This window comes from Prinia subflava, chromosome 2 (genome assembly GCF_021018805.1).
Source record: "Prinia subflava isolate CZ2003 ecotype Zambia chromosome 2, Cam_Psub_1.2, whole genome shotgun sequence".
NCBI lineage: Eukaryota > Metazoa > Chordata > Aves > Passeriformes > Cisticolidae > Prinia > Prinia subflava.
Genome location: NC_086248.1, coordinates 93,396,909 through 93,421,241, shown reverse-complemented (window position 1 = coordinate 93,421,241; position 24,333 = coordinate 93,396,909). Strand labels below are relative to the sequence as shown.

The window sequence follows — 24,333 nt, the reverse complement described above, 5'->3', positions numbered from 1 at the left end:
GTAGAAAAATGGAAGGATTGAAAAATTAGTATATCCAGGTAGGCAGCTGAATCATTCTGATATTTTTATTCTTCATATTTGGGTTTAGTGTTTGTGATTTAAATAACCAGTATCTAAAGCTATTGTGTCCTAGAGATATATTATTTTAATAATATTGGCCTAGATACTTGACATGGGCGTTATGAAGTTTATCTGAGCAAAACCCTGCATGTTTTGGTGTCATGAACTATTATTGAGTGCAAGTATTGGGGAAAAAACCCCAACAAATTGTAAGTTTTCTCTTCTGTTCATACTAACCTTAGTTATCACCGGGGAAACCTGGCAACCTTTTAGTTTGTGTGACAGAGATGCTGTGCTAGCTTTGACCTGGCTGAGTGGATTTCACTTGCCTGAGCTCCATAGGGTTATGTGAATATGTTACCTTGCAGGCTGGTGGGTCAGCAAAGGTCTAAAAGTATTTTTCCTCTAGTGACTCTTCTGAATATGATCAGGTAGCCTTCACCTGCTATAAAGCTGGGCTAACAAGGAATAATTGAATTATAGTATATTTTTACAAGAGAAACTATGTGATGTTTCATCAATGTAGACCAGATCAAGTGATTGGCGCACTTTATTGATGTTATAAAAAAATTATATGCTGTATTTATTGTGAGACAATGAGAGCCTTGGAATGAACAATCTTTTGTCTAGTGTAGTTCATCTGCTACAAGTTGTTTTCTAGTTTGTAGATACTGGGTTTTTTTCAGTTAAAATTATGACAGTTTTTTTAGAAACTTCATATTATTGCATATTGCAATAACAGCCACCATTGTTTTATCAATGAATTCATGTGAGTTTTTAATATCTCCTCTTCCTAATTATTTTAGATGTTCTATCCTTGTTTAGCAAGGGTCAATTGGCATTAAAAATAAAGTCACCTAGAAAAAGTATTTTGCCTTCAAGACTGGGATTTCAAGTATTGTGGCAGTGCTTAGCAGTGCTCACCCTACCCATTTAAGCAATGATTAATAAATCTATAATACCCTGAGCTGTCAATCTTTTAGTTTTCAGGAGCACAAAATCCATTATAGAAATGCTATAATATATGAAAAAGATTAAAATCTTAAATTAAACTTTTTCCCCTACTGCCTGAAAGGATTTAGAACCCTGCAGAAGGCAGGTGAATTCAAATGGCATATAATCTACAGTTGATTTTATTGGAAAGTGACTCATGCTGTATTATAGTTTTGATAATAAATATAATTTAAGGTACAAAATATTCAGCAACATTATAAATAGATTTAAAACATAAGAATGTATTGGAATAGCATAGGCTGTGAAGAGTGGGGTGTTTCCCAGAAAAGCTTGTCCTTGTTCTAGACCTTTTCCAGCTGCCTAAATTCCTGTTACTCACAGTAGGTTTCAAGCCTGCAGGGAGAACCTGGCTCTTTGTAATACATTTGGTTATGTTGCAATTAAGATTATGCATACAAAGGTTCATCTGGTCCTGAAACCACATAATCAGAGGGATGAGGAGGAGGCTGGACATTACAGATCTGCAGAAGATGCAGGGTTGATGTATTCACACATCTGTAGAAATCATTGTCCTCAGATGGGAAAGGAACATGTCCTTCCTTCCAGTTATTGGGACTCACCTTGATCTCACTTCTATGGATATTTGGTAGCTTAGACCCTTCCTCTTTCCCTTCTTGTTGTGGGGCTAATTATTCAGGCTTTTAAATATGAAGGGGGATTTTCATACTGTGCTTTTGTTGGGTATTGTCCTGGTTTCAGATGGAATGGAGTTCATTTTCTTCCTAGTTGAGAAAAAGACAGGAAAGCAAATCTTGCTGTTCCTTTAATCATACAGGGCCACTAGCTGATCTTATCTGAATGAGGATAACTAACAGCAGAGAAATGTTACTGAATGTTACTGAAAGCTACAATGCCACTAATGCTGCTAAAACCTGTGGGGAGAAGTATAGTTCTATGCAGAAGCTAGGAAACTAATTATTGACCCTTCATAATCCTGCTTTGTACGCAGTCTGAGGTCCTTTGTGCTTCTAGAGGGTTTTTTTTGGTTTGGTTTGGTTTGGTTTGGTTTGTTTGTTTGTTTGTTCGTTCGTTTTCCTTAAGACTGCAGAGGATGCAGGTGGGGATTTATTCTGGAAGTTCTGATCTTCTGGAATAGATCCCATTGACATGTCCTATCATACAGGTGTTGGGGGTCACATACATCCCCAGCTTGGTAGGATTAGCCTAAAGTGTCTACTGCTTCTTATCCTTATTTATGTCCATGTACATAGAGCAACCATTTTTTCTTTTTGCTGCTCTATTGCCTTTCTGTGCATAAATCCTTGTCTCACAATAGCCTATATTGAGGCAACATAGGTTTTCCTTATAAACTTAGAATGCACCTTTACTTATAATGATTTTCAGGATTGGCAGTCACTCTTGGACAAAACTGTTCTTTTCACAGACTCGATGTCAAAAACAGTGCTTTTAATTAACAAAGTTTTAGTGAGAAGGTACTTGTTCATAGTGTCTTTCTGTCTGTGGATATCAGAACTGCTTTGGCATTCTGTCTTATCTGCTGTAATAAATTTGGATCAAATAATCACACTCAGGATTAATTATGGACACATCCTATTACACAGACCTTCCTTTTTGGATCGTTCAATTATAAAGTTTCAGCATCTGTAATATATCTAAATCTTGTGGCTTTATAGATATATGTAGCATTTCAAAACTCCTGACTTAGCTAAAGAGCAAGGTGGCCCAGTAGTGGTTAAAGTGATGGATTCAGAAGAAAATATTTGATACATCTCACTCACTGTGGAAAATGGGGCTTTATTCTCTGAAATAGGGATTCCATTATTTTGTGTGGCATTGCCTCAGTGCACAGACCTCAGAAGTTGGATGCATTTCACTGATATGCTACGGAAGGATATGCTACAATTATTATAGAGCAAATATTAGTGCCATGGATAGAGGCAGAAGAGCCAAATGGAATAAAAACTCCACCACATAATTTCCTCAAGATATATCCATAAATGTTATTGACAGGTAGCCATCCTGCATTCCAGCTCATTGACAACCCCACTGGTCTTCACTGGGGACCTGATTCTTCTGGGTGTCTTCAGTTGTTGCTGGTGGTAACTTGAAAGCTGAACATGCTCAAAATGGGATCCTTTCCTCTGCTCCTAGGATACCTGCTTCATATATTAATGATTATCTGGATTAAAATATTTTCTTCTTCATTGTGTTATAATGCTCTATCCACTTCTAGGTTTGCTTATCAGTTAGCGTAGAAGAGGGGAATACAGGGTGACTTTCACCCCTGATAAGTAAGAGCTGTGTTAATTAACCAACACACACCTGATGAGTAACCGCTATAGCCAATAAGGATGAGTGAGATAAAAGAGGGGGTGAGCTGGTAAGGGGAGGATCATCATGGAAAAGGAACCTTGAGGAGCATGGAGAGAGCCATGAAGCAGGATCCTAGGGAGAAGGAAGGGTCTGCAGTTAGAGCCTGTTGTTGGAACCTGCAGTCACAGTCTAGCTGGGTGAAAGCCTGCAGTCTAAGTGCCTGCAAACTGATATCTGCAGTCAGAGTTTAGCAGGAAATAACCAGCAGTCAGAGGCTGCAAGGGAAACCTCCAGCAGGAACTTGCTGCAGCCAGAGTCAGTGAATAGCTGGAGTTAAGATGACTAAGCCAATGAAGAGGAATAAACCAGGACCCTTTTCACGCTGTGATAAACAAGAAGTCTGTGTCTTGGCTCATTTTTACCCTCTAATAAGAGGGCTGTTATAACAGTTAGAATGGCATTTGTTTAAAATCTGGATTCTGACGTTATCCTTCTTGGGCTCAAACCTGGTATTTGGATACCATGTATTTGACACAGCTTCCCCAACTAACCCCGTTTCTTGTGGACTAGCAAATAGGACTTTTGATAAGCCAATGTCACATTCTCTCATTTTTGATTTTTTGGAGTAAATTATTGTTTGCTCCACCTCACAGTAGGACAAGATTTTCAAGCTCAATATCTGAAGTTCTGTGTCTTGCAAACAGTCAGCACCTCCAGCTGTTACTGTTTCCAGAGTCTTGGTGGGAATACTTGATGCAACCAAACTGAGACATCTGGATGTTTGAAGCATAATGTAAATAATCTCAGGAAGCCAAATAGATTATTTTGTTTTGTGAATTTAAATATTAAAATAAAATATAACTTTAAAAGACATGCTGTTCCTCTTGCAGTATTTGTTTCCTATAAGTGAAGAAGTTTAACTATTTTACTTTAATTGTGATTGGATTTCATATCATAGTAAACAATTTTTTAGCAATTAACTTTAAACAGATTCTGGGTGACCCATCTGTAAGTGTGTGGCTTTTTACCTCCAGTTTCAAGCATCTTGTTCTGCAGATTCTACTTTTGACCTAGCCTAGTTTTGAAGTACATAGAGCCGTCAAACCTAATTTGCAGAGTTTTGCACAGAATTGTTCATTAAATGTTATCCAAATATGCCCACAAAAACCCAGGGTTTCACTTGATTGATTTGTCCCATTGCAAAATGTGCACCTGCTGTGAAATGAAGTCACAGAGAAGAAAAAAGGGGAATAATTTAACTTTTTTATTTGTAAAGATAATCAGGGTTTTTCTGATTACATCTTAACTTCATAAATGTTAAATAACCTATCAGCATCTAGTTGTTGTAAATTATGAAAAAGAGTATTGCTGGGAATATTAACCAACTAAATCCTTGTTCTTTAGTGAACATGAAAATGTGTTATGGCAGGTTGTCATTGTGCTCATGGTAACTTTGACACCAAATAACAAAACTGCCATTTGCATTTAGGGTAAATTGGTTCACTTGTGCTTTTACGGTTCCTTTTATTCTGACATAAATTTATGAACCCTGGAACTAACCAAGTCGTGTGGTTTCCCAGATGACTTTAACAAATATGCCCATTTAATTTCCTTCAGTCATCAGAACACACAAGGTAGTGGTTTCAGACTGGCTGCAGATGCTGAAGGCTGTTCTGAAGGAAAGGGGTTTTTTTACAAGTTTCTGTGTTGTAAGAGTTTATATTATAATTTTTCAGATTAGGAAGTGATCCTTTGATCTTCATAGTCAATGATTTTGATCAAAGTGTAGAAGGATTCCATTGGACATTGGAATCTTTCAGGATGCATATGTGATTTTATTTACAATTTCATTTTCACTTCTTGAGAGTATTTTTTCTCCTGAGCGTATTAATTATTGGTATCATGCCTAATATAGTGCAACTTTTAGCAGAATTTTAAGATTTTGTGTTTCGGGTGTGAGGTGGTGTTTTTTTAATAATATCTGATATGGACAGAACACTACCCAATGTTGTTGGATAGGTCATTTATTTTGAAATAGGTGTCCTTTGCTGCATAATGACGGCTGGACTCAGCTGTCCTTGTTTGTATTTAAACTTCCTTGGGAAATCAAGCATTCTGAATAGTTTCAGTTTCAAGGGTTTCTGGTGTTTTTTGCCTAGAATTAATGCACTGATCAGATGCAAAAAACTGAACTCTATCACTCTCACAAAGGAATGGGGTTTTCTGGCTGAAATATCTTGTCAGTTTGCAGGACTGGAGAAGAAGGGGACTTTAACTAGGAGATGGAAAATAGGTTTCTATTGGTGTGCTCTGCACCATTTCAAACTCTTTCAGATTTTCTGTTGTATCCTTTACAGACCCTCCCATTATAGGGTGGAAATACTGCTACTAATAGTAATAATAAGTATCTTTAACAATATATTTTTAATTACTGGCAAATTTTTACACTGCAAACTCAAGTGCACTCTTCTGGAGCATTTAATCTTCCATAAATCAGGCAAAAAATTATTTTCTTTGATGCAAGTCAAATCTATGTCAAGATCACCTCTCAGGTTTACTCTGTAACATTGTCCTTGATTTAAAAGTTGTATTTCTGTTATTCCATTCTTAATAATTAGATCTTGGTATTTTTCTTGTAACTTTACACTGAAGAAGGAAAATTTTACAGAGGAATTTTTGCGTTTTTTGTCTCCTTCTCCCTTCACCTCTTCCAATAACTCCTAACATCTTTGTTCTTCCTGTAAGCTGAGCAGTTGAATAAGATTGAAGTCATGCCTCTACTTCAGGGCTATTTCTCAGCTTTTTAGTGTAATGGCATTTTCTTTGTCTAGCATCTAGTCAGGCAGCAGAATGTTATTTCTTTGGGATTTTTATAGCCTCTTTTTCTTATGAGAATTGTAAAAACATGGTGTTTCAAAGATTTTTCTGATCCTTCAAAGTACATCAGTTGTTCATAGTACCACAACTAAAACTTGAAATCTCTGATTTCTTGCGAACTTTTGGGGTTTAGTTATGTATATTCACATACATACCTAGCTAAAAAAAACCCCATCTAACAGATGCACAACAGTGGAAAAAAATGCTCTTTGTAGCTTCGGGGTAATAGTATCAATGTAGATACTTTATCAGAAAAGGACCAAAATTGTAATTAGGAGAAAAAGCTGAGTTGTTTTCCCAAGTTACAAATGGAATGATTCTCAAGGTCTGGACAAGTCTCAGAACTGCTCACAGGCATCTGGTCCTTGTTGCAGTCACAAAGACATCTCTGTGACATCTAAAGTAGGTGTTGTGTTGAAAGAGAAATGTGCTTTTGCTAATCAGATATATCTTGACTCATCTCAGAAAGGAACCTTGTCTAGTCTGTACTTTGTCCTTTCTTAAGGCTGTTCCTTATGTGGCTGCAGAATGAAGGAAACACACAATACAAACTCTTCTTTGGTCATTCTCTTGGTTTATGAAATTGCTGCTGTCTGCACAGACCAGTCTATAGTGGATAAAAATTAAAAAGCCTACAGCCCATTTCCTAATAAAAAATACTGCCCAAGGAAACCAAAAATCAGACAAAACCAATCAACCAAAACCCTTAGAAACACCATGTGGAAGCAGAAAAGACAATATCCAGGAATACCTGCCTATTGTTCTAAAGGGATGGCGTAAGGCTTAGTTTGTTCTTCTGAAGGAACTGAGTTTTTCAGCTTCTCAAGAAAACTAGAAAATTAGGGGCTGACAACATGGAAATAGGAATAAATGTAGAAAATGTTTGAATTCAAACACTAAAAAATGAGAGGGTTTTTTTAAACAAAAAAATGAACAGTTTGTTTTTACATCATTTAAAATTATATGTTTCTTGGCTCAAGCTACTGTACTGTACTCCTGAAGCAGGCTAAGAACCTACACTCAGCTACTGCTGTTGGGCTAAAAAGGCATAATTTGCTGAATGGTTGCAATTCTCTTGTTTGATCATACGACTATTCAAACAGCTGTTACTCCTCCAAAATACATAAAAGCTGCCTAGTTCCAAGTCATAAGGTCGGTCTTCCCAGAAGTGGCAATTGCAAAACAGGCATTGACTGAATTGAATTTTGATTCTTACCTAAGAACCATAATGTCTGTCTTCCACTTATAATCTGCAGATGGATCTGTTTCAGTTTATATTTAAATGATTGTAGTTTTCAAAAGAGGCAGTAGGGAAAACCTCCAGAGGGGGATTACATTTAAAATTGCATGTGATGAATGGCTCTTTGAAGTTGTCCTGCACTGTAGTTAGTGTTTCAGATAATCACTGGTTCCTCTCTGTTTCACAACAGGGATATTCATTGTCAATGTGCCTTTGGAATACAACATCCTACTAAATGCAAGCAGCCCCACTCTGCTGGTGAAGCCGGTAGGACGTGCACATTTTGCCTTTGTTGATGGCCTGGATCCCTACACCCTGTATGAGATAAGAATACAAGCATGCCAGAGTGGTAAGGCAATTTAAAACACTCATCTGTGTGACTGGAAGGGATTTTCCAGACAGATCCAACTCTGCAAAAGAGACAAAATTCTTCTACATTGGAGTCAAATGTTTACATAGTAGAAAGAAAGCCTAGCACTGAATGAAGGCTTGAATATTTCTCATGTATCACGGATGTATTTCTCCATATATTATGAATATATCAAATGGAGATTTAAAATATGTATTTTAGGTCATATGTGTAGCTTTATTAAAAGCTCTTCACAAGCAGCCTAAAGGTCTTTGAAAATGGATGTACAGAACTGAATCTGTTCTGTAACTTCTCACCAAAAAGAAGTGGTGATCAAAAAGACAGGAGAGAAGAGCCCAAAAATTAGAAATTCCCTGACTTTAATGGACATTTTCAAAAATCTATTGAAATAAATATTTCTAAAATAACAATTTTGAACCAATTTGCTCCTCACTCTCACTGCTGAAAATCAGAAGTAATTCATCAATAGAGTTGTGGTAATTTAAATGAATATTTAACAATGCAATGAGGTGAAATGAGACACCATTTCCACCAGCAGCTTCTTTACTTGAAATTCATTTGCTTTTAATGTATTTTTTTGTTGAGGAAAAAGCTCTTATCCGTACACAAACTTCTGTTTCTGTAGGTGGGTGTGGAGTGGGTGGTCAGACATACTCAAGAACTGCTGAAGCACCTCCCAGAGAACTGAGCCCACCTGTTGTAAAAGCAATTGGACCTTCACTCATAGAAGTGAAATGGGCACCACCCAGGAAACCAAATGGCATTATTACTAACTACTTTATCTACAGGTAAATGCCCTTATCACCTCAGATTCTTAGTCCTACTTAATGGCTCCTTTCTTTATTCCTTGATTTTTTGGGAGGTGAAAAAAAGTGTAGAAGTACATGAAAAAATATAATATTACCTTTCAAATTCTAAGAAAGATAAGAAACTGTTCTATGGATAGCCATGTTGGGAATATGAACTCAAACAAGAATCGTCTTCCTGAAATACAAATTACAAGAAGCATGTGAAAGTACATTTTAAAAATTCAAGGGAACAAAAAAATCTTTGGAGAAGTTTTTAGGATAGATAGTTGTACTGTGATTATCCAGACCACTTCATACCAACTTCAGTCTTCTCTGATAGACAGCTGAGAATTTTGTAATAGAAACAGGAGTAATTCAGCACTTCTGAGATTTTAAAAGCAGAAAAAGGTATCTAGGTTCCTAAACCAGATCAGTTTTCCAAGATAACTCATGTTCCTAAGTAAGTCATCTGGACGGCGATTACAGTGCGTCTGTTCATGTACCTTGGTGTTTTGGTTCATCTGCCCTGTGTAGGTTGTTGACTGATGCATCCTCACCTCCCATGAGGAGTTTCCTAAGCCCCGTGTGAGGATTCTCCTGTACAGATAGCTGTGTTTAGGGCAGTGTTAAACTAGCAGAGCACTGATCTCTGCTGTGCGTGTTGACCCTTTGCTAAAAGCTTGCTGAAGCAACCTTCTTGAATTGCATCAGAAGTCAGAGAATATAAAACTCAAGCCATATAATTGAGAGGGATTTAAACTCTGAAGTTCCTGGGTTTTCCAGCTCTTGAGTATGTGTGGAAAACACATGCTGGGCTGATTCTAGCCTCCCACAAAGATTTTGGGACTTTTTATTGTATTAAAGATGTGACTGAGTAGATGAGAAATCCAATTACATTTTGGAATCCTCAGTGATAATTAATATAAATTCACCTTTGCCTTAAAGATGTTAGTGGTCTCTAAAAATTCCTGCTGTCTTGAAATATCCTTTGTTTGTCTTTTTTAATTGTCTGATCAAAAACCCCAAGTCCCTCCCCTGCATAAAGAGGAATAAAGTGTCTGTTATGGCCCAAGACATGTCTTCACTCTGTTGGTTTTGTAAATAAAGCTGATGATTACCCCTGCTATTCCATGGCAACCATAGAAAGGGAAAACAGGAAATATAATGCAGAAAGCCTGCTTCAGTGAGAAATACTGTAAATTGAATTTGACAGCATTTGATGGCATTTGATTATTCTAGTCACAGCCAAACAATGATATAAAGAGTAATATGAAACAGAATGTGTTACTGCCTAGCAGACTCAAAAGCAATAAACCTTCCTCCAATGTGACACAATCACTTCACAATCATAATTGTAGCCTGTTTGATACCTCTGAGTACAGCAGAAGGGCACTGACTGACACAGATACATTTTGTTTTTTATTTAAAGTGAAATGAAAATGGCGCACTGGGGCTCCAGATACAATCGGTATATTCACCTACATAGGCATGAATCACTTGGCAGTTATTTCAGCTGAAGTTTAAATGTGCTTAGACAACAACAATATCAAATCTTTCTCAGATAGCTGCAAAAAAATCAGAAATGGGATGTAAGCACATAGTTCTTTTTCATTTTGTAGCCACACATGGCCTTACATTGTTATAGCAGTAAGACTGCAGTATTTCTATGGGAGGTTATGGAATGTAATTTCTTCTTCAGTATGTGCCCCTTCCTTGCTGCATCGCCACCAAAATAAATTCATTTAACTCAAAACCTGGAGTGCTTGGGGACCTAGTGTGCGTGCAGATCTCTGCACATTAAAGTGGCAGGACTTGTGCTTTCCTCTGGCATCATAAAGCTACTCCCAAGTTTGCAGCCATTTTGCTAGAAACAAAAAAATAAAATGTTATTTTGTGATAGAGGAGATGGTGATTTATTTTTTTTTAAGTTCATAAGCGGCTTTAAACACAGATCTGAAGCTTTTAAAATTTTCTAGCAAGGACCACAGCTTAGAAGAGCTTGTGAATGAGAAAAGATCTGGTTCATGAGACAATCACCTAATCCAGCTCTGTTCCCATTCATCATGACATAACATCGTTCTGCCAACCACAGAAGTTGCTACTCTGAAAAAAATATTATGAAAATAGATGATATATATTTGTTGCTGCATTTTAGTAAGTTATAGGTCACATGAGCTAATGGAACTGCTCTCAACTGATTAACAGGATGCACAGTGTAGGAGGCACGTGAGATTCCCTTACAGACATACTGCCTGTAAAATTAGAAGTATTGGTTGGTAACTTCCTTAAGGAAGCAGCTGAATTTTTCTGTCAAACTGTCTAGGTCTTGCCTAATAAGTTATATTATTTAGTATACATTTGTGAGGTTGAAAGGTAGCTCTGGTTACCTGAACCGTCCTGAAAATGGTGAAAATGTAGCAGAAAAATCAAGAGGCAATTTAAGACAGAAGACATGTCTCAATGGCTGTCGTGACTTGCAGTGGCAAGGCTTCCAGACTGACTCTTTATGATTAATTCATTGCTTAACTGTATACCCTTAACCATGAGATGTACCCAAGACAGCTTCCGAGGAACATATGTTACTGGATGGTTTAATGTAGGAATCCCTGTGGATGGTTATGTCATTGGGTACAAGAATTCCTGAAGGCTTTTATTTATACCTGTAATTGATCTAATACCCAATCTAAACTAGCATATTACATGCAATAACTTCAAATTCCTTTTTTTTTTTTTTTTTGCATCAGAACTCATGTTTTAAAATAATACCCCAGATCATGAAAGCTACGTTAGTGTAGATTTGTTGAATATAAATGTGAGGTCTCTTTGTTTAATTAAATGTGGAACTGCAGAGGGGGAGCATTGCTAATGTTGCATTGTTCCCCACATTTGACAGCGTGATTTCCCGATTGTTTGAATTTTACCCCAGGACTTCTCAGTGTTCCTAAATATAACTCACTACCACTCTAAGGAAAGCAGCAAGCAGTGCTGAAACATGTAATTTAGTTGCATGGTGAAAGGTAAACTTGTGGGGAAAATTTGAGGTTTGACCCTCGAGACCTCAGGGCTTTGCCGTCGCCGCGCACACAGGGGAGCCGAGGGGCGAGCGCTGCAGTCGGCGTTGCTGCAGCACAGCTCTGGAGTTATCTGTCACAAAGGAGATTATATCCTCCTTCTTATGTCATTCGCCTCAGATTGGCACTGGGGCAGGGAGAATTTGCCCTTATAAAAATAACTATCTGAACATCTTCAATATGAACGTAAGCAGCAAATCAGACTATGCAGATTAAGAGACGGCTTCCAGCTCTTGGAAGTGTTATTCTCCTTTGCAGCTCATTGTACACAAGAAATACTTCCAGTTAAATGAGCAGCTGAATCTTAAATCTTAAGACGATTTGAAATGATTACAGATTGTTCAACCACTTCTGTTCAAAGTTTATTCATACATGAAGATATTCTGGTTTTTAGCACTACAGATGGAACCATTTACCTAACCATAAGTTTCATTCATTAAATATTCAGCAGTAATAAGATCTAAATACTTAACCAGGCTACATTGTACAGCTTTGCCTGTGAATCAGCTTACAGTTGGTGGCATATTTGATCATTCAGTGTGAAAAAACAGTTTATCACAGAGTTTAGAATATTTATAAAACATAAATTTATGTATTCATTGGAGTCCCATACTGTTTGGTCAGAAAGACACATTAAATGTGACTTTCTTACATTAAAATGTACTCTCTTTTCCCTTATTTACAGAGATTTTTTTAGACATGTTTTTGGGTACACAGAGAAAAGACTATATTTTTAGGTGCAGGAGAAAGATGCAGTAATGATTCACCTTTCAAAATTACATGTCTTGCATTGTGTCAGTGAACAGCAGCTGAGGAAGAGCTCTGCAGAAGGCTTAACTTGACATTATAATGGAGCATGGACAATTGTATAAAAAATTGGTTTTGAAATTTTGGAGACAATGGGAAATTTTGGACCCTGACTTTTACAGAGAGATTGAGAATTTCTAGGGAATATTTCCTGCTTCTTCTACCTGCCAGTCTTTGCCCATTTCTGCCAACCCACCCTCAGTATCAACATATCTTACAATTTGCCTATTTCACTATGATAGTGAAATTGTACCTCAAAACTCTTAAAAAAAAATAACACACTTTAACCCTTGTAATCTAAACAGTGTCTATATAATCTGCTTATCTCAGAATTTAGCAGAACTTAGTTTCATATGAGAAAACAATGTCTTCATTCCTGCCTTATATATGCCTATACACAAAGGATGAATAAACAGCTGTGTACACACTTGCATTCATTATGTTCTTTATATTTGCATGTTAATACCTGGGAATATATTATTACAGGCAGTTAAGATTATCAGTTTTAAAAAATCAATGCTATTTTTTTGAAATTAATTCTTGGTATGACCTAACAAGATAAAATCCAACAGCATTCTTTGAAACACAGATTTTCTCTTGCCAAAGAAATGTTCTTCAGCTTCTGTATGTGCGTAGTGATGATGACACCCAGTAGCCAGACAAACCAATTTTACTTCTTGAAATTTGCCCTACTTGCAATTAAAGTGGTAGATAATATAATTTGGATTTTTGTTGTTGGCATGGAGGATGAAAGTGCTTTTATATTCTGCAACAGCCAAGGTTCCTGTGAAGAGTGGGGGAAATACTTAAATTCATGTGCAGTACAGCCCAACAATCACTGAGATTTATCACAGTGTTTAAATGTAACCAACTTAATTTCAAACAAACATTTTTATGCCAAGTGAAAGAATTGATTTGATAATTCTGTTTTGAAGATGAGTGCTCACCTTATTAAAACTCTTGTAAATTATATAGAAGAAGGGACTGTATTACAAATGGGCTGAGGATCATCTTTAATCTCAGCTTGGTACTCAAAATATCACCATGTCCAAGGCAAGCATACCTGCAGTAGTAATATATGCATATATATGTGTAGATAAGTGTGTGTCTGTGTATGCATTATTATATATACATATATGTACATATGTACGTACAAAAAGAAAAACCCATTGTGCCAAAAACCAGTAAAGTGAATTTTCTCCATATATCCTATTTTTGCATTTTTAAACAAAAACAGTGTTGGAAAAAATAAGGTTTTTTATTACAAAAAACACTATGTGTGATATTTTAATGAGATTTGGTGGTGTAGCTGCAAATTCAGCTAAGTTAATGCACATGGGACTACTTATTCAATTTACAGGAAAAAATGGGATATTTAGTGTGAGCAAACCAGATTTTGAAAGTGCACAGCTTTAGTTTGGAGGCCATGATAGAATATTTATCCCTTATTCACCAGGTAACATTTTCTCCAGTAAATATTGGTCACAAGTTTTCCATAATTGAGGGATTCTGAGATGAGCACCTCTGTAAATAGATTGATTTTCAGAAATGCTGAGAACTTGCACCCATATTACAATTCAAGACATTGCTTAGCAACTACAGATAGATTTAAAATTTCATGTTCTAAGTTCTGAAAGTTTCATTGTGGTGTGGTTTATCCTAGAAGGACAACATGCTTTTGTGTTGCTACTCTGCTGCCCTGGACCCTGACAGCACACCTGTTTGCCATACTTTGTAGTATTCTTCTAGATAAAGGAAATTAATTGATTACCTCAAAAAACTCTTCTTCACTATTTGGCACCTAGTTCAGGGAAATGCTTTTAAGGTGCAAAGATAGGCACTTAGTTCCTTGTGTGTGTGTAATGTACAGAAATAATTTCTACATTTTTCTGAGATACAAGTTGAACTTGGAACTTTAGGTTCAACTATTATGGGACTGCTAAAGCTATTTTCTGTTTTAAAAGCACTGCTTTTGATTTAATTCCAGACGTCCCGTGGGCAGTCAAGAAGAGCTGCTTTTGTTCATCTGGACTGAGGGACCTTTGGAATTCATTGATGCATCCGATGCTCTCCAGCCTTTCACTCTCTACGAGTATCGTGCCAGATCTCAGAATTCCGTGGGGTCTGTGGACAGCCTGTGGGCTTCAGCCCAGACTCTGGAGGCTTCCCCGTGGGGCATGGGAGCCCCGTGGGCACAAGCCACGGGCGCGTACTCGGTGCAGTTGAACTGGACGCAGCCGGTGTCCCCCAACGGTGTCATATCTCTGTACCGAGTGGTCTACCAAGAAAAACACAGCGACCCCACGTTCAGCACCCCAGCGGTCACAGCACTCACCGTAATGGTAAGAACTGCACCACAAAACCAGTTTTATGACATTTCTCCTCCGCTTTGATCTCTGTTGTGTGTTAAAATCTCCCTTAACACCAGTTAGAAAAGTGGGGTTTCCAATTACCTGGTTTTGTTGGTTTAAGTTTTGTGTTTGGCCCAATGCAGACTGAAACATTTCACATTAATGTTGGACTTCTCATATAGCCAAGCAGATTACTCAAAAGCACAGATGTGTCATTCTGGAGGAATTAAGCATATGCATTTGTTAGCCTTGCTCTGAAAATACTGTCCTGAATTTTTGTCTGACTGGCGAAGTAGTTTCACAGGACTTGCACAAAGAACAGCAATATCACTCCTCCTTGTATAGAATTCTATTTTTTATTTCAGTTGGAATCATAAAGTGAATGAATTAATTAGTAATTACAGAGTTCATATATGCAACCCATTTGCATGTTCAACTCATAACTCATCCGTAATAAAAGCAGTTCCGCTTTTATTTCCAATTCATGTACTTGTATTAGAATGTTACTTTGCACTGCTGATCTGTCTTTCCCTTCCTTTTCCTGTTTCTATTCAGTGTGTGAAGGGATAGATTTGGGAAAGGGCACTGTTTTGTGAACTGACTAACAAGGTTGTGTAAACCAGGGACAGAAATGGTTGTTTTGTGCATTTACCACTGCTCCTGCCCGCTATAGATTGCATTCTAGTCTTTCTATAGCAAGACAGCTTATAGATAGTTGGACCGAACTGTTGTATATTAGGACAGCTGGTGTAGTTGCTTTTCTTCTGAAAATAAATTTTAAAAGTTTAAAGAGGTTGTAATAAAGTTTGATTTCCTCAGCAGTGCCCCCTCAAGTTCATAAACCTATAATTTTCCCTAAATTATCTTTATAGTCCATGTTAGTATTGAATGACACCAGAAATCCCTGAAAGTCTTTATTATCCCAATTTTGAAATATGTTGTTGATAATTGAAGTAGGATCCTAAAAAGCTTTCCCTGGAATACGTGGTAGTAACCTTTGAGTAACTTCCTCAGATAAATCTCTACATGACACAGTGGAAGAAGTTTCCATCTTGGTAATCTTACATACCCTTGATCACAGGGTTTCAGACCAGTTTTGTGTCTAGCTTCCTGAATGGATTAAATTTGTAATATATTTTTTTTCTTAAAAGGAGAACACATCCTGAACTGAGTTATAGAAATAATGTATACTTTTGCCTTCTGAGGCAGTTGCATTCACATTGCACAGCATGCCAGGCTTAAAAAAGTAAATTGGGATTATAAAATTCAGTGTCATTTTGATACTTAGCTCCCTTTACTTCTTTTAAGAAAAATTACCACTATCATAATTGTGATGATGCACCTAAGATTTTAAAGCCAGTGAAAAGCCAGGACTTCTACTGCTCTGCTTCAGCAGCATGCAATGTGTTGCTGAGCATCAGAATTGACCTGGCTGGTCATGCATCACAATGTCTTCTGAGCATGCCAGCAACAGAAAATGTCCAAGATGGTTGTACTGTGGGCAATAAAACCTACCAAAATGGTATTTCAAATAATGTTGCTACAGTGTGTTTCTTTAACAACATCAGTTAAAAGCCTTTTAGATTAACAAGCTATTATTTGCTGAATTAGTATTTTCCTGGCTCCAAAATCCTTTATTTTCCCCAAACACTATCCTGAATCAAAATGACACTCTGGCAGCATATGTATAGCTGTTCTACTAGCATTGCAGCAAAGCTGGCTTGAATGGTTTTTCTACTGTCCTCTGTCTTGAACATGGGTCAATTATGGTATGTGCTACCCATCTTTATTCAAAATATTATACTACACTTTGGGGACAAGTATTTTTGCACATCTCCTCCATCAGTTGCACTCACTTTAAGCTGTTGCAGCTGCATTAACTGAGTAGAATTTTTGCTGATTTATACCAAGGACCTGAGATCTGAATCCTACCTCTTTGGAGTATAGCAGAACAGCTAAAGCTTTGAATCAAAGATATTGACCTAAAGTGCCTGGAGTTCTGTTATCAAAGATATCTGCAGGAGGTTATCCCAGCAGGCAAAAACTGGACACCAACTTTCAAAGTTATAAATGCTCAAAAGTAGAATTTTATCATAAAATTGTTGATATATCCTTAACTTTAGCTTTGTGAATGAGATACTTTAATTAAAATGTAACTTTATTGAAGCAACTAGAATTTCAATGATTAGACTTGTGCCCCTTTAAAATACAGCCTTCATGGGTACTAGGCTGAATCATTTAATCTCCTAAAGCATCTCTATTGGAGCTCCCTCCTGGGATATGCCATTAGTCATTCTCTCTCACAAGCTTCCATGTTACAAGTAAGACTTAAAGTATTAAGAAAGCAATGAGTTTGGTCCTTTATTTAATCTGTTAGGCTCCATTCTTATCCCATTAGATTATTCCAGAAAAAAAAAAGCAGTGCTAGAATCACCGTGGCTGATCCCACCCTTGCGCTGTTGGTTGCACCCTGGTTGCCTGCCCCAGGACATAAAGCTTGACCCAAACTTAGAGGAGAAATACAATCCTTGTGGCACTGCAGGATACAAACTAAGCTTTTGCTAATGTCCCTGCAGACTGTTCTTATATGACAGCTTTATTTCTATCCATTTCAGAGCCAAATGAGAAGCATCTTCTGGGTTTTCAAACAATTTAAGAGACTTATCTGCTATACCTTCCCCAAATCCAGCTATTTCCTCCCCATTAATATGTATTTGAGTTAATATGTCAAAGGTATGGCTCTCTGGTACCTTAAGGTTATCACTGACCCCTTGAAATTTTACAATGCCTGTGGAGATAGAAATGAGAACTCAGTTCTGAGAGCAAAAGCTGCTACCCCTGAAATGAAGGGAGGGTGTCCTGCACCTTTAGAAGCGAGTGACACACACGTGAGCCATTTTGATGCTTCACAGTTAAAGAGCAGTGTCACCCATTTCCTTAGCTTGTTTGGCCAGGAGCGTAGTGACAGATGTTAGGTGACAGCGAGTTAAACTGACATTCCGGTTTATTTGCAGAGCAAAGGCAAGTCAGGACTGGTTACAGCAGCACAAGTGTCTCCCACAATGTCTTTGCAGTTCATTTTAACCCTCTAAAGTGGGAATCATATTTAGTGTCTTGACAGCATTAACATGAGACAGATGTATTTACAGGGGAATGGCGTGGCAGTAGGTTCTCATTTACAGAAATCTGCATAAAGTGACTAGATTGTCAAAGCAAGCTCACTCTTGTGAACTTAGGACTTAAGCTTGTAAACACAGAACCCAGAGCTGATTTCATTATAAAGCCAATGAGTGCCTGCCAAATGTCATCAAAGCATCACAGCCCTTTAACTGCTGTGATCCAAATGTTGCTGTGAGGTAGAATTGTGGATAGGTTTGGACATTTCTTGATAGACACTTTGTGGGTGTGTAATGCTGTTTTTCCCATGACAATTGTATCAAGTGTTTGGTTGTTTATTGGGGACAGGAGAATTCAAAGCCAGGAAGATGAGTAAATAAATGTAAAAGATATGTAGCTGTTAGAGAACAATTGGAGAAAGAAAAGCATCCAGAGATGAGGCTTATAAAGGAAAACTGCCTTGCACAGTGCCCCCTAATTATTATTATGTAGAATCAAGGTCTCAGTGTGTTAAATTCACCTCAGCCAAGTGTAGATCAAAGTGCAATGTGTTTGTCAGAGGATGCAAGAGATATGTGTAAGAATTATAGGCCTTATTCCTGGGAAATCCTGCACCTCTGCACAGGTCTTCTCACATGTTTTGTAATGTGAGGCTCTCAGGCCAAACTTATCCTTAAAGGCTTTTTCGTGGCATAACCATGCCAGTGTGGGATCAAAAAAATTAACACATCTCTTAGCTGCTATCACTGCCCCAGCAAAGCCTCTGGTTTGGATGCAGCTGTGCTAACAGTTGAGAACACAGATTGGCTTCCCTTGCATTATTTGGGGAGATGGGATGTAACTGCACTGGCCAAGCTTCTCTTGGCAGGTGCTGTGACAGGGAAATCTGTAGACATATTGCAGAATAGCAGTAATAAAGACTTTGGTAGGAGGATGAGGCTTTGGCTAATGTGATTGTGTTGTTATAAGAAGACAGAATTTACATATCAAATAAACTGAATCAGAATATTAAGTATAGTTTACTTGTTGAAAGACTCTGTATCAAAAATAATATATCAGAAATATTTCTGAGTGGCCAGTACTGCCATATATTCATGCCTCCTATGCAGGATTTTACAGATATCTGGAATCATGCATGCAGAGTTGGTTCCTTTAATTAATTAATTACTTCGTTTGTTCCTTTATTAATTACATTAAAAAAAAATACATAATACATTCACTTGTAGTTCTTCACTTCTGTTCCCTCATATAGACCTGTGAACATTTGGCAACATTAGAGATGAGATAGCCCATAGTTATTGACTTCCTTGTACAGACTATTCAGTAATGCAGCATGCAGTGCTCTACATGGCAACTTTCTCATAGAAGTAATGAAAATTGTAACCACAAAAATGAGAGAAAGATGTGCCAAGGAGAGTGACCAGTGAAACTTTTTTATACATGCCTACTGCAGATGCCTGGGAAATGGAGTGCACCCTAAGAAAAGAGGATGAGTGTAAGTGAAGGAATCCCTGCACATGCCATAAATTCAGAAGATGTGCTCCTTAGCAATGAGTGAAAGCTGTAAACGGGGGTGGAGGGCAGAGGTTAATTAGGCTCCTGTGCTGCTGTTTGGCAGTGGGAAGTGGCCACCACCAGAAGCAAGATGGGTGCTCAGCAGTGCCCTGCTGCAGCCGAAGGATCATCTCCTCAGCTCTGCAAGGGCTTGTGGGTTAGGGGAAATCATACTCAGATGACTAATTTTTTTATGGTTCACAGACGATCAAAGTGAAATTCAGCAGCTGTTCAGGACAAGTGACCACTCTAACGGCTGTAATATAACCTGCTAAATAGAGAGGGAATTGCATGAGAGCAAGAGGTTAGCTGTGATTATCGGCAGGTGAGTGCTTTATTGAAGTTGAAAGACCATTAACATTGATGGAGTAATTATTTCAACTTGAAAGTAATTACCTTGATGGGTGATAACTTCTCCAGTGTTCCCAGATTTGATTGGACCAAACAATTGTGAACTCTTGAAGCCTAGAAAAATATTACAACAATACTGCAATGTTTAAATTACTGAAACCACTGTTAGAGTATTTTAATTATGCTTAACAGTGAAAAGATTTTAATGTACAACAACTGGTGACCTCTCATGTATGGAGACATTTGCTTTCTAATTTCAATGAAATGATCCCCACCTACTATGTGTGCGCTGTATGTGATGGGTTTGCAAATGAATCGTTTGATTTAAATGCAGTTTTTAAGATTCAAAGCCTTGTTAGCACAGTTTCAGGAAGGGCTTGTACTGGAATTGCTCTAATTGTTTTATTTGCCAGGAAAGCCCAGTAATGTAAAGTGCATTCCATGTTTTAAACTCTAGACCTGTGAAGCTTACATAGGATGAATACAGGACAAGTGCTCCTTCACATTGACGGCTGCTTTAAAAAAGTGTGTGAGGCAGTCTGTGTCTCACAGATTCTGTTGTTTCCATGCTGCTGCAGAATATGCTGGATTTGGCACCCCAGCTCTGTTTAAATAAGGATTTGGATTGGCACTCTGATGCCCCTCCAGAAACTGATTAAGTGGTTCAGTAAGCCCCACCTATCAAGACAGACATGTGCAATTGCCTAATTAGAGCAGAAAGGATGAAATGGATTGTTGCACAACTTTGATGATTTTAAAGTACTGTGGTAATAGAACTGGAGGGGAATGGTGAGGGGGAAAGAGAGAGGCTTCAGCTCTTCTATTTATACAATCCTTGCCGTAAACAAGGCCAGTTCACTGTCTCCTGGATGTTTCCGGCAGCCGCAGAAACACAACTTTAGACCCTGCTGGAACTCTGCCAGGAAGGAAAGAATCCTTGTGGGTTAGGCAAGAAAGGTTTGTCTGGTGTCTGTGAGGTCTTAATATGTTGTCAGGCAACTGGTGGTTTGAATTAGTGAAGGTTACAGCAAAGAAGTTTATTTCACTTCTGCTTTTCTTTCATATTTTCTTCCTAATTCAGTGTGCTACGTGAAGCTGACATAATTTTGTCTTTCAATATATTTTTGGACCATATAGAGGTAAAAAACACTGATACAGTTATATCTGATGGCACCTAACCACACTCAAGATTGACCAGGCCAGAGTACCTGGATCAATAGGCAATTTCTTCTACAAATAAATTAATTACCTATTTGGAAAAATCTGGTCTGTTTTATCCTTGGGTTTCTCCTTGTGGGAGGTCCATTTTTCACCCATTGTGTAGTCTTCGTTTTGATGAGTGAAACACAGAGAACTAGGTCTTTTGAGAGATATTTATAATGTCTGACTTCAGACACGTAACCTAGTTAAGAGCATGAATGTCCTCTACAGACCATGAAATGTCCCGAACATCTAAGGCATGGACATTTACCTTGGGCTGCATATGTTCACATGAGACTGTTTTCCTGTGGTGCACTTGTGTGCTGCTACAGATAAGTGTCAGTCAAAGAAGGAGGCTGGTTTTACACTGACTAATCAGCTTTCTTAACCCACACAATGGAATGATGCAGTTTGACAGGTTTGAAAGATGGTACTCTTTGGCAGAAAGACGGTGGTGGGCAGCACTCTGGAAGTGTTAATCTTTATTGTAGGTGCAGCTGTAGCCATAAGAGAATGGGTGACCACCTGACAAAGCCTAAGGGCTGATGACTAAAATGAGATTGCATAAATGCTCCATATGCTGTTTCTCTCTCTATATTTTTATATAAGCTTTATATTTATTCTTTTCTCTGTGATTTTTTCTGTATTTTCATTTCAGTTGTGAGAATAAGATCAATCTAACCAGGCAGTGTAGAAAAACACCACTGACAGAATGTTTTTTAATTTATAAACACCAAATAATCAAAACAGAAACCCCCACAAAGCTTCATCTTATTATATATAATTTTTTAAGAAAATGTAATTATGGGGACATTCTTCCCTTTGTGCCTCATTATGTGACTGCACTAAGCTTTAAAAAGCAACATTTTAGTAAGCTACAGATGCTTTTTCCTATATAAGTAGAAAATCAAAATGAAGAAGGAGGAGGCAGAAATTTGCTGGATAATATGTACAGCTGTTTTTCAAATTAGATATCTGTTTAAAAAATGCTTAATTGGATTTGACTAGATTTTAATTCATATTTAGCCAACATTCTTAAGTGGATGTATCAGGCAACTCCAAGATAACTCTCTTTGTTGGTGAAGTCATAGGGCAGCTTCCTAAAATCCCCAGGGTCATGCCCAACAGTTACAGATACAGAAGTTCTTCAGCTGATGATTAGAAGGGCCACTCCTGAGCCCCCATCCTACCCTCCAGCCCCACTTCCCTCCACAGATAAGGTATTTTGTTCAAATTGGCTGAGAAGTGTTATGTCACATGCTTAGATTTCATGGGGAGTTTTAGCATACAAAGGGTAATTTTAATAAACAGTGAATCCTACCTTTTTTTTTTAAGGAAAAAAAAAAGCAAGCCATAGGACTTGTGGGAATTGGTAATATAACATAGAGCGTCATACCACTGGGGACTCCATTTGAATCTAATCCAGGTCTACAGTCACCAAAGTCATTCTCATCAAACAGCCGTGGGGTGTCCTATGCCAGATAAGTTTAGTATTCTCAGCTGACCTCCTGTCCTTTCTCTTTACTGCTCCCTTTTGAATCCATTCCCATCACTCAGCTTCACAGCCTCATTGAAGCTCATCTCCCCTACGCTTGTTGCAGTTTCCCATTTTCTGCCTGCCAAGTGACCTCTCTCTCTCCTCTTTTAAGACTTTACAAAAAGCCCTGGAATGCGTGTATAATCTTGGCTATAATCTTGCCCCCTCTTTCTTTAGGGAGCAAGACCCTAATATCTGCATAGTACTAAAAGATGAGTTTATCAATAGAAAGCATTTTGGGAGTGGGAATGGGTGTCCGTCTGTTAATTTACAACATTATATAAATATTATTTTTGAGACTGTAATAGCAATTATAGTGAATAGGGGCCAGATGGCCTCTGTATCTAGAAAGCAAAATGGCAGTGTATTTTTAATGGACTTAAATGTTACTTTTTGACAGGAAGCTAATATTAAATTCTGTGGTTTAGGTGCCTGTCAAGTGAGTATGGCACTGAGTTTTGGTTTTTCTTAAAGTAATTACTAATGTCATGCCTGGATACTTTTGCCCACTAAACCCTTTTCTGTGGTGGGGTCTTTGTTGTTTCTGTGGTTGTGTTGTTTTTGTTTTTTTTTTAAGGATGGTTATTGATCTCTTGCTGAGCTGAGATTTCACTTTTATGCCAGATAGTTTGATTAATGGGTTGGTTTCTGTAAGTGGACTGAATGGGGATAGGAAGCACAAGCCTCTCATGCCGCCAACCCTAACTCCGTCAAGACGCATAGCTCATTATGAAACAGTTATCAAGTATACATGAAAAATTAATTGGGCTCAGTTTGATTCTGAAAAGGATCAGCTTTCTACTTGGCGGTCCCCCCAATCTTTCCAGATGTTGCACGCTAGCCCCTCGAGAAGCAGCGAAGGGAGATGTATTAATACATTGTATTGATTAGATCAAGACCCCTGACAGTTATTTGTAGAGATACCATCTGGCCGCTGTTCGAATTCCTTCACCAAAAACAGGACGTGACATGTTATTAATCTCAACTCTCTAAGTATAGACAGTTGCCTTTTCTGCTAAACCGCATTTTACCATTCCGTAGGAGATGGAGGCAGACCTGAAGGGTGCTGAAATTAAGGTTATTACACAAATTGAGCCATATGGTCCAAATATTTCAGCAAGAAAATTGCCAGGCAATAAAAATTGCTCCTGCCTTCCTAATGGTGTAAATTACAGTTTAACCATGGCTCTAATGATGTCCTTCTGCCGCGCTTAACTACTGTTACATGAAGGACATTGTTTTAAAAATATAAAAAACAAGTAAATGCCAGCAGCGTGTTTTACAATCTGTTAGTGTGTCATTAAGAACACTGTCAGAATTACATAAACATAATGGCAGGCAACCTAGCATACAAAAGAACGAGTATGGAAATAGAAAGTGTCTTGAAAACTCCTTTAGCTTTGTCAAGAGCCCTTTCCCTTCTGGAACTTTTCCAGTATGGGAAAATGTGGCTGCTTATTTATTCCAGTTCTCACACAAGCTCTGATGGAGACTTTAGAAACAGAAAAAAACCCCTGAATATTCCAATGCATTTTGAACCAGGTGACAATGGAGGGGTATAAATTTCGAATCACATTATACTGTAGCTGTATATAAAGTTAACTGGGTATGAAAAAGAAATCCAAAATGTGACTCTCATTTCAAAGTACAGCATTCTTTTTACTCTTTTGGGTTATAATGGGACTTCCTGTTGTTTTTCAGATTATTGGGGGAATGGTAGTG

At 37.8% G+C, this 24,333-nt stretch overlaps 1 protein-coding gene across 1 annotated transcript in view; it reads left to right on the top strand.

Moving 5' to 3' along the window:
* Positions 1-24,333, top strand: part of USH2A (usherin) — a 372,599-nt gene that overhangs the window by 302,074 nt on the left and 46,192 nt on the right. Inside the window, exons 59-61 of the mRNA XM_063391039.1 lie at positions 7,656-7,814; positions 8,461-8,623; positions 14,489-14,843. Coding sequence (XP_063247109.1) covers positions 7,656-7,814; positions 8,461-8,623; positions 14,489-14,843 — 677 coding nt within the window. The remainder of the gene's footprint in view (positions 1-7,655; positions 7,815-8,460; positions 8,624-14,488; positions 14,844-24,333) is intronic.